This window comes from Suricata suricatta, chromosome 17 (assembly GCF_006229205.1).
Source record: "Suricata suricatta isolate VVHF042 chromosome 17, meerkat_22Aug2017_6uvM2_HiC, whole genome shotgun sequence".
NCBI lineage: Eukaryota > Metazoa > Chordata > Mammalia > Carnivora > Herpestidae > Suricata > Suricata suricatta.
In genome coordinates this window covers 25,584,606-25,601,642 of record NC_043716.1, presented here as the reverse complement: position 1 = coordinate 25,601,642, position 17,037 = coordinate 25,584,606, and the positions used below count along the sequence as shown (strand labels likewise).

General features: G+C 36.0%; 1 protein-coding gene across 1 annotated transcript in view; it reads left to right on the top strand.

Annotated features, from left to right (window-relative positions):
• The window catches only part of VMP1 (vacuole membrane protein 1), a 126,398-nt gene that overhangs the window by 28,256 nt on the left and 81,105 nt on the right, over nt 1-17,037 (top strand). Inside the window, exons 4-5 of the mRNA XM_029926782.1 lie at nt 3,118-3,208; nt 4,708-4,818. Of these exons, the coding sequence (XP_029782642.1) occupies nt 3,118-3,208; nt 4,708-4,818 (202 nt within the window). The remainder of the gene's footprint in view (nt 1-3,117; nt 3,209-4,707; nt 4,819-17,037) is intronic.

Below are 17,037 nucleotides of genomic sequence, written 5' to 3'. Positions count from 1 at the left end.
CTTCGAAACAGCACACCTGTATCCTTTGGATAAATACCTAGTGGTGCAATTGCTGGGTTGTAGGGTAGTTCTAGTTTTAATTTTTTGAGGACCTTCCATACTATTTTCCAGAGTTGCTGCAAATGTTTACATTTCCAGCAGCAGTGCAAAACGGTTCCTCTTTCTCCACATTCTTGCCAACATCAGCTGTTGCCTGCATGGCTACTTTTAGCCATTCTGACTGGTGTGAGGTGGTATCTCATTATGGTTTTGATTTGTATTTCCCTGATAATGAGTGAAGTTGAGCATTTTTTCATGTGTCGGTTGGCCATCTGGATGTCTTCTTTGGAGAAGTATCTATTCATGTCTTTTGCCCATTTCTTCACTGGATTATTTATTTTTTGGTGCTGAGTTTGTTAAGTTCTTTATAGATTTTTATATACTGACCCTTTATCAGATATGTCATTTGCACATATCTTCTTCATTCTGTAGGTTGCCTTTTAGTTTTGCTAATTATTTCCTTTGCTATGCAGAAGCTTTCTATCTTGATGAGGTCCCAGTAGTTCATTTTTGCTTTTGTTTCCCTTGCCTCCAGAGATATGTTGAATAAGAAGTTGATGTGGATGAGGTCCAAGAGGTTTTTGCCTGCTTTCTCCTTTAGATTTTGATGGCTTCCTGTCTTACATTTAGGTCTTAATCCATTTTGAGTTTCTTTTTGTGTATGGTGTAAGAAAGTGGTCCAGGTTTGGGGCACCTGGGTGGCTCAGTCGGTTAAGCGTCCAGCTTTGGCTCAGGTCATGATCTCATGGTTCGTGGGTTCGAGCCCCGTGTCGAGCTGTGTGCTGACAGCTAGCTCAGAGCCTGGAGGCTGTTCCAGATTCTGTATCTCCCTCTCTCTCTGAACCTCCCCTGCTTGCACTGTCTCTCTCTGTCTCTCAAAAATAAATAAAAAAACATTAAAAAATTTAAAATAAAAAAGAAAGTGGGCCAGGTTCATTCTTTTGCATGTCTCTGTCCAGTTTTCCCAACACTATTTGCTGAAGACACTGTCTTTATTCCATTGGATATTATTTTCTGCTTTGTCAAAGGGTAGCTGGCCATACTTTTGTGGGTCCATTTCTGGGTTCTCTATTCTGTTTGTTCTATTGATCTAAGTGTCTGTTTTTGTGCCAGTACCATAGTATCTTGAGATGATTACAGTTTAAAGTCTGGAATTGTGATGCCCCCAGTTTTGGTTTTTTTTTTCAGGATTGCTTTGGCTACTATTCAGGGTCTTTTCTGGTTACATACAAAATTTAGGATTGTTTGCTCTAGCTCTGTGAAGAATGCTGATGTTGTCTTGATAGGGATTGCATTGAATATGTAGATTGCTTTGGGTACTATTGACATTTTAACAATATTTGTTCCTCCAATCTATGAGCATGGATTATTTTTCCAGCTTTTTGTGTCTTCTTCAATTTCTTTCATAAGCTTTCAATAGTTTTCAGTGTATAGATTATTCACCTCTTTGGTTAGGTTTATTCCTAGGTATTTTATGGGTTTTGGTCCAATTGTTAATTAATGAGATTGATTCCTTCATTTCTCTTTCTGCTACTTCATTATTGGTGTATAGAAATGCAATTTCTTTGCATTGATTTTATATCCTGCAACATTGCTGAATTCATGGATCAGTTCTAGCAGTTTCTGGTGAAATTTTTTTGGGTTTTCCATACAGAGTATCATGTTGTCTGCGAAGAATTTTCAATAGTTTGACTTCCTCCTTGCTGATTTGGATGCCTTTTTTTTTTTTTAACTTAAGTGAACTCTACACCCAGTGTGGGGCTCAAACTCACAATCCTAACATCAAGAGTCACATGTTCTACTGACAGAGTCAGCCAAGTGGCCCCCAAATTATTATTTTTAATAATATCTTACATTTTTATTGTACATAGTTTATTAAACATTTTCTTATATTTTTCAGTTCATTTGATCCTTAAAGCAACTCTGTGAAACCAGTAAAATGAGTATATGATTACAGTTGACCCTTGAATGACATGGGGATTAGGGGTGCCAACCCCCGCATAGTTGAAAATCTGTGTGTAACTTTTGACTCTTTGAAAACTTAACTTGTAATAGCCTACTTAAAAAAATTTTTTTGTGTGTGTTTATTTTTGAGGGGTGGGGGAGGGGCAGAGAGAAGGGGAGACAGAATCCAAAGCAGGCTCTTTGCTGTTAGGGCAAAGCCCAACATAAGGCTCGAACCCATGATCTGTGAGATCATGAGCTGAGCTGAAAGTCAGATGCTCTGCTGAACCATCCAGGCACCCCAGTAATAGCCTACTTTGACCAGAAGACTTTATTATATATATTGTATACTAACATTCTTAAAATCTACTAAGCTAGGGAGAAGAAAATGTTATTAAAATCATGAGGAAGAGAAAATACATTTACAGTACTGTACTGCAAAAAATTCACATGTAGTCCCTGCACTGTTCAGACCAATTTTGTACAAGGGTCGACTGTATTATGATTTTTTAAAATTTTTATTTCTTTTTAAATGTTTATTTATTTATTTTGAAAGAGAGAGAGGAGAAGGGCAGAGAAACCAGGAGAGAGAATCCCAGTCAGGCTCTGCACTGACAGCAAGAAGTCTGATGCAGTGCTCGATCCCACAAACAGTGAGATTATGACCTGAGCTAAAACCAAGAATCTGTTGCTTAGCCAACTGAGCCACCCAGGCACCCCAACTATATTATGATTTTAAAAACAAGACATAGAATCAGACTGGTTAAGCTTCTTAATCAAAGTGCAATACTTAGGGACTCTGATCCAGGTCCTCTAACTTGAAGGCCAGTGCTCTTTTCATTTATATATATATTTCATTGTATTAAATCAGTGTTTTGGGTAAGGGAAAGGCAACAGTAGGGTTTATGATAAGACACTGGGTGTCCTATACCCATGTATCTTCTCTTGACTTCCTTCTGTACCCTAAGAGGCCATCATGTTTAAGGACAAAACAATTTAGCCCAAAAGAACTGATTCTATAGCTATGCTAAATAACCTAAGTGCTTCAACAAGAAATTGTTTTGGGAGGGCTAAATCCTAAAAATGAGACTATGAGATATTTTATTTATTCTTGTTTTTAATTTGTTTTTTAAGATTATGGCATCGTCAAAGCATTGTGGTATCTTTTTTACTGCTGCTTGCTGTACTTATAGCTACGTATTATGTTGAAGGAGCACATCAACAGGTAAGAAGTTCAGCAACTCTTTCTATTCCTCCCCCCTCTTTTAAATGTTTATTTTGAGGGAGAGAAAGAGCCTGAGCTGGGGAGGGGCGGGAGGGGGCGGGGAGAGAATTTCAAGCAGGTTTCATACTGCCAGCACAGAGCCCGGCACAGGGCTTGATCTCACAACTGTAAGATCCTGACTTGAGCCCAAATCAAGCGTCAGACACTTAACCTACTCAGCCACCCAGGCACACCTCTGTTTCTATTCTTGTATCCTCCCTAATCCCAAACAGTTTCAAAATGGGACTGTTGGGGGTTTGATAAAGTTTCTACCCTCCATGTTTTTAGATTTGGTTTTACTTTTTATATTTGTCTCACAAATGGTATTTTAATGTCTTAAAAGATCAAATATTAAAAATATTATTGTGGCAGTTCATGGCTGTTGAGCATTTATATTTGGCATATATCATTTCTTTTTATTTTCAAGGATTCAAATGTAACTTTCCTGATGGCTTTTAGTCAAAACTTTTATTAAAAATATCAAAATGTTAATATATTGTAATAGGAAATGGTTCTAAAGTGGTATTGTTTTATATTTTAAAGCAATTAACCTCTAATTTCAGAGAAGTTTTTACAGTTTTAAATGCATTTCTTTGAGGTATTTTAGAGAAATATATGTGTGCCATTAATAGTTTGTGAGGAGCTGGTTTGATGAATTTACTTGCCGATGTGAGAGTCTAGAGTCTAATATCTGGGATGCTTCCAAGAAGTCCATAGCTCAGTGGACTTCAGTTTGCTCTTGAGTGAAAAGCATCTTGGTCTTCGGGGCACCTGGGTGGCACAGCCAGTTAAGCATCCGACTTTGGCTCAGGTCATGATCTCACGGTTTGTGTGTTCGAACCCTGCATCCAACTCTGTGCTGACAGCTCAGAGCAAGCCTGCTTCAGATTCTGTGTCTCCTTCTCTCTTTGCCCCTCTCCCACTTGTGCTCTGTGTGTGTGTCTCTCTCTCTCAAAAAATAAGCAAGCATTAAAAATTAAAAAAAAAAAAGAAAAGCATCCTGGTCTTAAATATACACAAATAATTGTATTCCATTTTTTTACTTTGATTAAGAAGAATATATTCCATTCACAAATATATAAACAATTGCCCCACTCTCACCACTGTTTATTATGGTACTTTCTTAAAGTTTTTTTTAACTTTTAAATACTTTTAAAACTTATTCTCATAGTTAAGTCGTATTATTAGCAATGTGCATTTTTCCTGTAAATGTCATTCACAATAGTAAGACTTTAAAGATCTAAAAACAATATCTGTATTCTAATTAGGTAAATTTTTTTTGTCTCTCTGCTGTCATAAATATGAGGAATTAGGCCTCTTCAAGGAATTTTTACTCTTAATGCTTTCTTCCTATTAGAAACTTATTTTATTTGTTTTATTTTGATTGTAGGTGATAAATAATGTATTTTTGTTTAACAGGTCTTTTTTTTATCCCCCACCACATCCCTTTTGTTTTTCAGTATGTGCAACGTATAGAGAAACAGTTTCTTTTATATGCCTACTGGATAGGCTTAGGAATTTTGTCTTCTGTTGGGCTTGGAACAGGGCTGCACACCTTCCTCCTTTATCTGGTAAGAATAACTTGTAAAAAGCAAGATTGAAAGAGATGTTTTAATTGGTCCTTTTACTTTAGGAATTAAAATTCTAAGTTTTTTATTTATTTACCTTTGCATTTTAGAAGCACTCTAATCCTCAAATCACTATTTTTAAGTTTGATTTAGAATTCTGTTTTGTTTTTCCTTGTGGGTTGAGGATTTAGAAAGAGAAGAGGGGAAAACCCTGGGGCAAATGAGATTGCTTATTTAAATTAATTCAGCCAGGAAATGTTCTTTCCAGGATTTGGAATAATGGTTCTTTTGCTTATGTAACCGTTTTAATAGCTGAAGTTCTTTATTTTTTTTTAATGTTTTTTTAATTTATTTTTGAGAGAGACACACACACACACACAGAGTGAGCAGGGGAGGGTCGGAGAGAAAGAGAGACACAGAATCCAAAGACAGGCTCCAGGCTCTGAGCTAGCTGTCAGCACAGAGCGTGATGCGGGGCCTGAACCCACAAACTGTGAGATCATGCCCAGAATCAAAGCTGGACGCTCAACCCACTGAGCCACCCAGGCACCCCAATAGCTTAAGTTCTTTAAATGTACAAAATTTTATGTAAGGCTTAGAACTAATTTGAACAGTTTGCTTTCTCTGTTAATCAGCAAATGAGAAATGGTGTCTTCCCTCACGTTTTCAAGTACCACATACACACAGCTAGATAGTAATTTTGGTATTCTTACTGAATGTCGTTAATGAAGTATAACACATGTAGAACTAAAAGTTACGTAAATCCTTTTAAATCAAAGTATAAAACGCACCCCTCCTAAAAAATTATTTTAGTTGAAAACGAGATAAAAGATAGGTTTTTCTTTACACGAACCGAACTAATAGCAGAGCTAGGACCCGAGGGTGATGAGCAAGACATCTAAGGCACAGAGGTTAAATGGCGCTCTTGTGTAAATATGGGCTTGAGGAGTGAGTGCTCATCATATTTTGTGCCATGGTTTCCTGTCTTGTTTCACTCTATTCCTTTTGCTGAGGAAGTGAAAACAATTCCATATTTGAAAACAGCTTGATCTTGATTGGGGAAAGACGGGTGAAAAGTTGTCACAGCAGTGCTGATTGCTGAGTAAAGTTCAACACAGCAAAGACTTCCAATCTTTATGCTTCAGTGAATTCATTTCAGAAGCAGTATGGTAAATATTAAGGAATGATTGTTCAGAAGGCTGCTGAATTAATGGTCTGAAGAATAATTTGAGAATTAATCTATAATTCATAACTTCTCCAAGCTTATGGGAGTTTAAAATCTGGAATTTTAGAATTCTGTTCACGATTACTTGCTGTTTAGTCCCAAACAGGGACATAAATCCCAGAGAACTAATCCATATCAGTGTTTCTTTAGTGACTACATTCTTAAGACGTATAATACTATAGTAGAGGTTGAGGGAAAAGGAGGAAAAGGAATTAGAGGTTATAGATTACCAGTCTGTTCTGAGATTCTTTGAGAAAACCAGATTAAGGAACTCATTTGTAGCACTGGATTAATTTAGAAGTATCTAAATTAGTACTAAATTAGTACTAAAAAGTAACCCAGGTAGTAGATTCTGCTGAATCTTAAAAGAGATTCTAATGAAACTAAAAAATTGCATAATAAATTACGGTAAAGAAATTTGAAACAAGGAAGTTAGTTATGTGTTTCCTATTTTCATATCCATCAGAAACCTCTATAAGGTGACATTTATAAAATGTCTTGATGTAAAAACATTAATATTTTAGTTCCATTAATATCCAGTAAAAGATTTAGAAACATATAAATAATCATTTATTATAAAATTCATTTGAGTGAAAAATCAAGTCTTTGTTTCCATAAATAGTTATTTCTTCTGGTGGATCAGAGTGCAGATTTAATGGAATGCAGTTAGACTTTTCACAAGTGTAGAAGAAACTCTTCAAGAGCTATTTGCAGGAAGGTATTATACTCTTCCATTAAAGTAAATACTATATATATTAGTTCAGCAAGTACAAAGATTTAATCAGGGAACATCTGAAACACTTACATTAAATGTAAGAGCTGTGTAACAGGTTTTTTTAAGAATTTAAAAAAATTTTTTTCATTTATTTTTGAGAGAGAGACAAAGTGCAAGTGGGGAAGGGGCAGAGAGAGAGGGGGAGACACAGAATCCAAAGCAGGCTCTGTCAGCAAAGAGCCCGACGTGGGTCTTGCACTCATAGAGCGTAAGATCATGACCTGAGCTGAAGTCGGACGCTCACCCGACTGAGCCACCCAGGCGCCACTAGCTGTATAAAAGTTTTATGGCATTACTACTGATAATAATAAACTGGAGTCCAGAGTGGATGAGGCCACTTTTTTCAGCATTAAGTAAATTTGATTTTTGTTTGTGATTAACATTTAGAGTTACTTCAAATGCACTAAAATTAAATACAAGTAAAATGACCAGATCTGTGTTTTGAACATATGATATTGGCTGTAGTGTGAGAGATAGATTGAAAATGGGAGGGAAAGAAGATGGGCAGTTATAAGAGCCCTTCTGAGAGACACGGGCTTCCGTGGTAGGAGCAGGAAGTATGGAGAGGAGGAAAAGTCAAGTAGAATGAAAACAAAAGATGGCATACATTTTAAATATTTCAGAAGAATGGTTGGAGTGGCAGTAGCCTTGGGATGAAACAAGACAAATCTTACAGAAATTTTATTAGTATAATCACAAAGATGTTATGGTTTCATTAAGGGGGAAGGAGCCAAAGAGAATTATTGGTTTTTACTTGAGTTGATACCATTAACTGAGTAGAAAAGTTTTGTGTTCAGTTGTTTATTGAGTACATATTATAAGTATCTGAAAAGAGAAACTTAAAAGGATGTTGTAATTACATTGCAAGGTACATGAGATTTTCACCTGATCCAGGTGGGTTGCTGGTACAAATGGTTGGACAGAAAGAAAGGGGAAATTTGTTAAGGACTAAGAACTTTTTTCTTTTTCTTCTTTCTTTCTTTCCATTGTTTCCCTTCGTTTCCTCTTCCTTTTCCTTTCCTTCTTTCTGGCTTTTTTTTTTAAGACCAGTTTTAGGGTTGCAGAAAAATTGAGCAGAAAAAAGAATAAAGCTTCTACATACCATTTAATACACAAACGCAGGTTCCCCTGTTTTTTGTTGTTTTTTTCTGTTGAGGTATAACTGATATAAAGGATTGTATTGGTTTCAGATGTACAGCACAATGATAGTTTCCCTATCATCATCTTACTCTGATGTGGCTTACTTGTTACAATTCAGGAGCCAGTATTGATACACTATTAACCGAAGCCTATTAATTGCATTAGAGTACACTTTCTGTTTTACACTTCTGTGGGTTTTGACAAATACATGATGGTATGTATTCCCTGTTACAGCATCATATGGAATAGTTTTACTGCCCTAAAAATTGCCTGTGTTCCACCTACTTATTCCTACCTTCCACCTCCCCTCCACCAGCGACCCCTTAGTAAACACTGATCCTTTTATTGTCTCTATAAGTTTTGGCTTTTCCAAAATGTCATGTAGTTGGGTTTATATATGTCTTTTATCACCTGGTAGTCAATAACCAATAGTAAAGTAGATGTGGAAGAAAAAAATTCATCAATAAGACTGTCCACTTGTAAACTTTGGCATTATAGAATAGAGAGAAAAATAGCCAGGAAGCCAGAAGTAAAATAGAATCCAGTAAAGGTTTAAAAGTTTGATCTGTGGAATACCTGGGTGGCTCAGTAGGTTGAGGATCCAACTTCGGCTCAGGTCATGATCTCACATTTTGTGAGTTGAGCCCAGCATCCGACTCTGTGCCGACAGCTCAGAGCTTGGAGCCTGCTTTGGATTCTTTGTCTCCTTGTCTCTCTGCCCCTCCCCTACTCACACTGTCAAAAGTTAATCAACATTAAAAAAATAAAATAATAAATAGTAAAAATAAAAATTTGACCTGTGATATTTAAGAAGCTATTCTAAATCATTTATATGTATTATATATATTTTTTTTTTGAAGATTATTTCTTTTGCAAGACAGAGAGTGAGCATGAGAGAGCAGGGGGGCTGGGTAGAGGGAGAATCCCAAGCAGGCTCCACACTGTCCATGTCAAACTCCTGAACCGTGAGATCATGACCTGAGCCAAAACCAGGATTTGGATGCTCAACAGACTGCGCCACTCAGGCAACCCTATGTATTTTTTTAAAGTTTATTTTTATTTGTTTTGACAGAGAGAATGAGAGAGAGAGAGTGGGGAAGGGGTAGAGAGAGGGAAGAGACAGAAACCCAGCAGATTCCATGTTGTCAGTGTGGAGCCCCATGGGGGCTTGAGCCCATGAACCACAGCATCTTGACCTGAGCTGAAATCAAGAGTTGGATACTCAACTGACTAAGGCACCTGGGTGCCCCTATTTTAAAAACTTAACATTTTCTTTGTGACAGATGGTCAACAGAGTTTATCCTTATAGATGACAACTCCTTTTGCTTTGTATCTGAGAAATTTTATTGTGTTTGGAAAGTCCTAATTATACCTCCTTTCATTTATGAGGCTTTATTCTCACTTAGGGATGTGATATTAACATTCTCATGCCATATATTTTTGTACCAATGAAACTGGCACATTTTCCATATGCAACATATAACTCCTCAGTCAAGAAAACAAGTGACCATGTTAGGAGAGTAGTATGGTCAGAAATTTAACTATTCTTTTGGTAATAATTTGCAGTAAAATAGGTGCAAAAGAAACCAAATTTAACAAAAGGAAAAGATATAATGCATTATTCATCATGGTACTCTTTACTGGAAGTCACAGCTTAAGAAATTTTTCCTAAATAGGTAACATTTCCCAATTAGGTCCTTCTCAGTACCAAAGTTACCTCTTTTGGAAGTTTCATTTAGTTTATTATAATTTATTGTACAACTAAATGATGATCCCAAAGGGTTACTATATTTCCTAGAATATTAATTAGATACCTTATATCTGCCTTTAAAATGGAAAAGTTGTTTTAGGACATCTGACTTGCTTAGTTGGTAGAATGTGTGACTCTTGATCTCAGAGTCATGAGTTTGAGCCTCACATCAGGCGTGGATCCTACTTAAGATTTCAAAAAATGGTAAAATAGGGGTGCCTGGACACTCAGTTGAGTGTCCGGCTTCGGCTCAGGTCATGATCTCGTGTTTTGTGGGTTCAAGCCCCGTGTCGGGCTCTGTGCTGACAGCTAGCTCAGAGCCTGGAGCCTTCTTCGGATTCTGTGTCTCCTTCTCTCTCTGACCCTCCCTCATGCTCTCTCTCTTTGTCTCTCAAAAATAAATAAAAAACATTTTAAAAAATGGTAAAATAAAATGAAAAAACTGTCTTAATTTTTTGTTTATCAATAAACAATTCATTTATATTTTAGATATATTTGAAAAGTTATAACTTAATTCAGATGCCCTGAAAATCCTCATTACTTTCAACATGAGAAGTACAAATAGTTGTTTGATTCACATTAAATTTAATGAAAATCAAGAGGGAAAAATGACTAGTTTGGGCTACCATCAAATTTTTTAAACTAATTTGAAAACAGTGGAAATCTAGTAGTTTTCAGAGAATATATATTTAACCACAAAGGAAAAGTTAGATACTATTTATGTAGGAATAGTGATTACTAACCAGAGAGTAAAGGAAGGGAAAGTGGATGATTTTTTTCTCAAGGGTCAAGGGAAGTTAATTGTGCCTCTGAGTTAGGTGGTTTGTTCCATTAATTGTTATAGTCAATAAATGGGCTTCAAGAGGTCTATTAATTCCTGAAACACTATACATATTGTTATGTCTTTACAAAATATTCATCTTTCTGGCGAAAAGGACCTATAATATTAGCTTCTCCAAAGACTCTTAACACATGCAGGTTAAGAACGAATCTTCTAGAACTTTTCCCTGCATATGTCTACATTTGACTGCCACTAGGTGGCATTGCTGACACAACCAGTGTAACTGCTGTATTTGCAAGTTCTGTTCTGGGTAAACATGAAACCCTTAAATAGCTCCACTTAGATTATAGAGGCATATTCTGATACTCATCTGTATTTACACCTACAATGCATGTGAATGAAAATAAGTTTTCTTAGTAGTTTTAATTACTTTAACAGTTATTAGCCTTTCCTTACATTGTGACATAAATATTTGCAGGCAGGACATACTCCACTGGCATGCCCAATTTTAGATATAATTCCATAATTACAGTCTTTTCTTAATCATTCAAGAATATGCAAGTGATTGAAGGTTGTTACGGGACTGAAATCTTCCCTATTATGAGAGGTAATCGGACATATACAGAGTCAAACAGTTGGGTTTGAATGCCAGGTCAAATATTACTAACTATGATATTTGGCAAATTTATTAACTTTTAAACTTTAGTTTATTTAGCTGAAGATGGAAATGATAATAATAATGCCTATTGCATAAGGCTGTTTTGAGGATTAAATGAAATAACTCATGTACACTTTTCAGTTCATTGGCTAGTATATATAAGGTTCTCAAATGATAGCTACTACTATTATCATTATTCTTACTCTGATTTTATTTAAAAGGCAGTCATTTCATTTTACACACTTTAACTATTACTCTTAAGAAATTATAAGCAGCATTTCCAACAATTGATTTTTTTTAATTCTTCTAAGAATTTAATAAAACTTCTCACAGCTGCTGTACATTTTTTAGTCTTTAAATTTTCTTTGCATAAGTCTAGCATGCCTTTTATTATTTATTTATTTTTATTATTTATTTTATTTCTTTAAATTCAAATTACTCAACATACAGTGTGGTATTGGTTTCAGGAGTAGAACTCAGTGATTCATCACTTACATATATAATACCCAGTGCTCATCCCAACAAGTACCCTCCTTAATGCCCATAACCCATTTATTTTTTTAATGTTTATTTATTTTTGAGAGAGAGACACAGAATGTGAGCAGGGGAGGGTCAGAGAGACAGGGAGACACAGAATCTGAAGCAGGCTTCAGGCTCTGAGATGTGAGCATAGAGCCTGACACGGGGCTCGAACTCACGAACCATGAGATCATGATCCGAGCTGAGGTCGACTACCTAACTGACTGAGCCACCCAGGCGCCCTTATGCCCATCACCCATTTAGCCCATCCTCCCACTCTCCTCCCCTCCAGCAGCCCTCAGTTTGTTCTCTCTATTTAAGAGTCTCTTATGATTTTCCTCCCTCTCTGCTTTTATTTTATTTTTCCTTCCCCTCTATGTTCATCTGTTTTGTATTTATCAAATTCCACATATGAATGAAATCATATGGTATTTGTCTTTCTCTGACTGACTTATTTAGCATAATACACTCTAGTTCCATCCACATTACTACAAATGGTCCCACAATTGATTCTAATATAGCAGTATGTCATAGCATAGTTGAAAATCACTGCTCATTCTTTCAGTTCCAGGCATGTTAGATTAGGCAATACTGTCATGAAAGTATCATTAAAAGGTTGATAAAATTCAAAAACGCTTGTGCCTGGGTGACTCTATGAGTTGAGCATCCAACTCCTGATTTCAGCTTAGGTTACGATATTATGGTTCTTGGGATTGAGCCCCCTGTCGGGGCTGTGCTGACAGCCCTTGCTCTCCCTCTCTCTCTGCCCATCCCCCACTTGTACTTGTGCATGTGCAATTTCTCCCTCTAAATAAATAAATTTTTTTTTAAAGTCTGCCTGTGGGGCGCCTGGGTGGCTCAGTTGGTTAAGCATCCGGCTTCAGCTCAGGTCATGATCTCACAGTTTGTGGGTTCGAGCCCTGCGTCGGGCTCTGTGCTGACAGCTAGCTCAGAGCCTGGAGCCTGCTTCGGATTCTGTGTCTCCCTCTCTCTCTGATCCTCCCTTGCTCCAGCTGTCTCTCTCTGTCTCTCAAAAATAAATAAAAGAAACATAAAAAACAAAAAATTAAAACATAAATAAATAAATAAAGTCTGCCTAGAGGTCTCATAGAGTAAAACAAAAAAAAAAAAAACCCAAAGAATTATAAAGCCAACCTTAATGTTAAAGAGGAAACCTAGACAGATGATACTGGCAAATGATATGCTTTGATGAACTTGCAGCCTTTGATTAGAATCCTAAGGAGGCACACTTTGAAGGTAAGGATGAATTAGATATAAATTAGCCCTTACAGGGACTGAAGCTCAGGCTTAAATCTTAAGTCTGGAGGAAAATAAAATCATTCTAGGCTTCACATTAACTCCATATTTTTTATATGTAAGTCTAGCAGTCAGTCAAAAGTAATCAGGTATCTGAGGAGACAAGTTAATTTGATCAATACAAAGAAATAATAGAAAGAGATCTATAGGGGATCCATTTAATGAAGTTGTTATACATGTATTAATCTAAAGCAGTATGTTCAAGGTAATAGAAAACAAGTTTGAATATTTTGCCAGAGAATTGCAAACTTTAAAAAGGAACGAAATGGAAATTTCAGAATTGAAAAAACATAGCAACTGAAATTAAGAACTCAGTTAATGAACTTTCAGTAGATATAGCTAAGGGAAGACTAATAAACTGCAAAATAGGCAAGAGAGAAAGTCCAGAACAAAAGAAATGGAGGAAAAAAAACCATGGTTCTTAAAGGAACCCCAGTAAGACTGATTCCTGCTGTCATTGATTGTCGTGAAGTTAACAGGTGACAGCAGAATGGTACCTTTAAATAAAGGACTAAAAGAAAATAGCCACCAACAGAAGATTCTGTACTCAAAATATCCTCCTGTGAACAGTGTAAAATAAAGATATTAAAAGATATTTTAAAAACAAACAAAAAAACAACAGAAACAGTTTGTCACCAGCAAATATTCCCTAAAGGAAATACTGAAAGATATTTTTGAATTGAAGGAAAGTGGTTGGTTTTTTTTTTTTTTACGTTTTTTAACCTTTATTCGTTTTTGAGTGACAGAAAGAGACAGAGGCAGAGCAGGGGAGGAGCAGAGAGAGAGGGAGACACAGACTCTGAAGCAGGCTCAGGCTCTGAGCTGCTAGCACAGAGCCCAGTGCGGGGCCCTGAGCTCACAAATTGCAATATGACCTGAGCTGAAGTTGGACGCTTAACTGACTGAGCCACCCAGGGGCCCCTGAAGGAAAGTGATTCTTGATTGAAACCCAGAGATTCGGGAACAAAGGAAAAGTAAGAAGGGTAAATATATGGATAAATTTAAATTGAGATTGACATTAAAAGCAGTAATAATGTCTTAAGAGATTAAAATATAGAGAGATTTAAAATACATCATCCATAAATCAGATGTGGAATAATTGAAATTACTGAAGAATAATTATTCTAAGGTCTTTGTATTGCTGGTTAAAGGCAAGATATTTGTTTGTATAACAGTGTAATAAGTAAGGATTTATTTTATAATCTTTAGGGTACACACCACAAAAATATATAATTTTATCAAGCTAATAGGAGCAGTTAAAAATTGAGTAATTTTTTAAAAGCCAAGCCAAAAGAAGGCTAGGATGGACAAAACAAACATAAATAGGATGAATAAGCATTTGATAGTAGATTTAAATCCCAAATATATCAATAATTATATAAATGTAAGTAAAATCCCTTTCTATTGTCCAAATAAATGTAAAAAAATATTTAACTATTTGCTGTATATAAACTACATACATAACATATGAATACACAGAAAAATTTATGGTAAAAGGATGGAAAAATACGAGCGATTCAATGTCAGTGAGCTTATATAGTTGTACTGAAATCAAAGTAGAGTATGAGGCAGAAAGTGTTAATAGAATGCATCAATTCTTAATAATAAAAGAATAATTCGCCAGGAAGTTATAACAGTTATAAATTTGTATTTATTTAATAATATGTACTCAATATATACAAAGCAAAACTTTGGGGGTGGTTGGGTGGCTCAGTTGGTTGAGTGTCCAACTTCAGCTCAGGTCATGATCTCACAGTTCATGAGTTCAAGCCCCACATCAGGCTTGCTGCTGTCAGCCCAGAGCTGGCTTCAGATCTTCTGTTCCCCTCTCTCTCTGCCACTTCCCTGCTTGCATGCATTCTCTCTCTCTCAAAACTAAATAAACATTAAAAAGAAGAAAAGCAAAACTTGGGGCACTTTGCCGGCTCAGTCTGCAGAGCATGTGACTCTAGATCTTGGTCATGATTTTAAGCTCCACTTTGGGCTTAGAGCTTAGTCTAAAAAATAAAAATAAAAACAAATAAAAAGCAAAATTTGGCAGAACTTTAGAGAGAAAGAGATAACTTCCGCAAACTTGGAGAATTAATAGGAGAGTATAATTGTTGGATGCCACATCAATACATAAATAACAATTATATTTCTATATACTATAAAAACATTTAGAGTGAAATTTTTTAGAGGTACCATTTATAAAAGCATTTTATAAAAAAAAGCAAAAATCTAGGAATAAATCTAATAAAAGATGTGGTTCACTTCTACGTAAATTGTAAAATATTGGAAGCAGAAAAATCTAGATAAAAAGAAGGAATATCATGTTCATGAATTAGAAGATATGATATTGCAAGGCTGTGATTTCTCCCAGTTTTATCCACAGAATCAGTGCAATATTAGTCAAAACTTTGTAGAAAGTGAGAGACCAATTGAAAACAGTTTTCATTACAGTAGCTTGGTAATCAGCTTTGACAACAATAGGATATGTTCCTCTATGGTATGTTTCTATTTCTTGATCTGACTAGAGGATCCTTGTGCTGTAATAATTCATTAAGATGTACATATAATGGACTTTTCTGTATATGCTATACCTAAATGTCCTATTTTAGTGTATATACTCTTTTTTTAAAAACAATTTTATAGTCCATTTCAAGTTTTATTTATTTATTTATAGAAGTCCATTTACTCTGTACACCCCACATGGGTGTACAAGATGTTACATGATCTTCCAACTGAACAGGTGCCCCTGCTACAATTATTTTAAATTGGTATCTAACCACTTCCTAAAATCAGAAACTGTTCATTAGATAACATTCATTTTTCTGAAAGTGTTTCGAACTAAGACTGAGAGCGAATGGGTTGTCTTACATATTCTCAAAAAATTTAATTCTTTCATAAATCATCACTGTAATAATTCATTTTAGTTCACTTCAAAAAGCTTGAACTGGTGGCTCAGTTGGTTAAGCGTCCAACTTCGGCTCAGGTCATGATCTCACAGTTCATGGGTTCGAGCCCCGCATCAGGCTCTGTGCTGACCCCTCAGAGCCTGGAGCTTGCTTTGGATTCTGTGTCTCCCTCTCTCTCTGCCCCTCCCCTACTCATGCTATATTTCTCTATATCTCAATAATAAACATAAAAAATTTAAAAAAAGGTTGAACATTTACTTAGTGCAAAAAACACTGAAATACTATGTGAATTACTAAAAAAAAGGAATTGTCAATAAAGAACAGAGGAGATATATTACATAAATACTTACACTGCAGGACACTGTGGTGAATATAGATATTCTCATAGTGACTTTCATAAATTGTTATAAGACCCCTAAAATAGGGGGGAATTCCCTTGAAGAAAGAATAGGAGAAGTTCATGAAGATGGGTTTATTGAGGGATAGGCAGTCAGAGATGAAAGTAGGAAATCTTGGAAATGGGAAGAAGACCCATATGAGAAAATACATTGGTGCCAGATTGTGGAAAGCTTTAAAAGTAGGGTGTTTTTATGTTTTCTGTGTCACAGAGAGTTCTCCAAACAAGTTTTAACATGTGGGATAGGAACATAACTCTGACAGCACTGTAGAGGGTAGATTTGGTGGGGAAGCAGCTGAAAATAAGGGGTCCGGGTAGAAGGCAGTTGTCCAGGTGAGAGGTAGTGGCTACCTGATGTGAAGCAGTGACAGTAGGAAGGGTATGCCTGTTGTTAAAAAACGACCAAAGCTGTCTGTAGCTTTCACTTGTTCTGTGTAATAGTTTTATATTGAACATCACTACAGCCTCTGTTTTGTTTCCCCAGCAAATAAAACTACATCTACTCTCTACTTTACAAATAGTAAATATCTTAGGCTGTGCAGTTTCTCTTGCAACTCCTCAGATCTGTCATTGCAATGAGAAAGCATCGAAGCACAGTGTGTAAAGAAATGTGATCTTTATTCACAGAAACACATTGATCTTCAAGCTGTAGTTTACCTTGCCCTAACTCATGGGGTGACAGTAGTTCATTAGAAGAAGCATATTGATTTTGGGAGCCTTAGTGAGCTAGCCATCTCCTGAGGATTTTTACAAGACACATTCA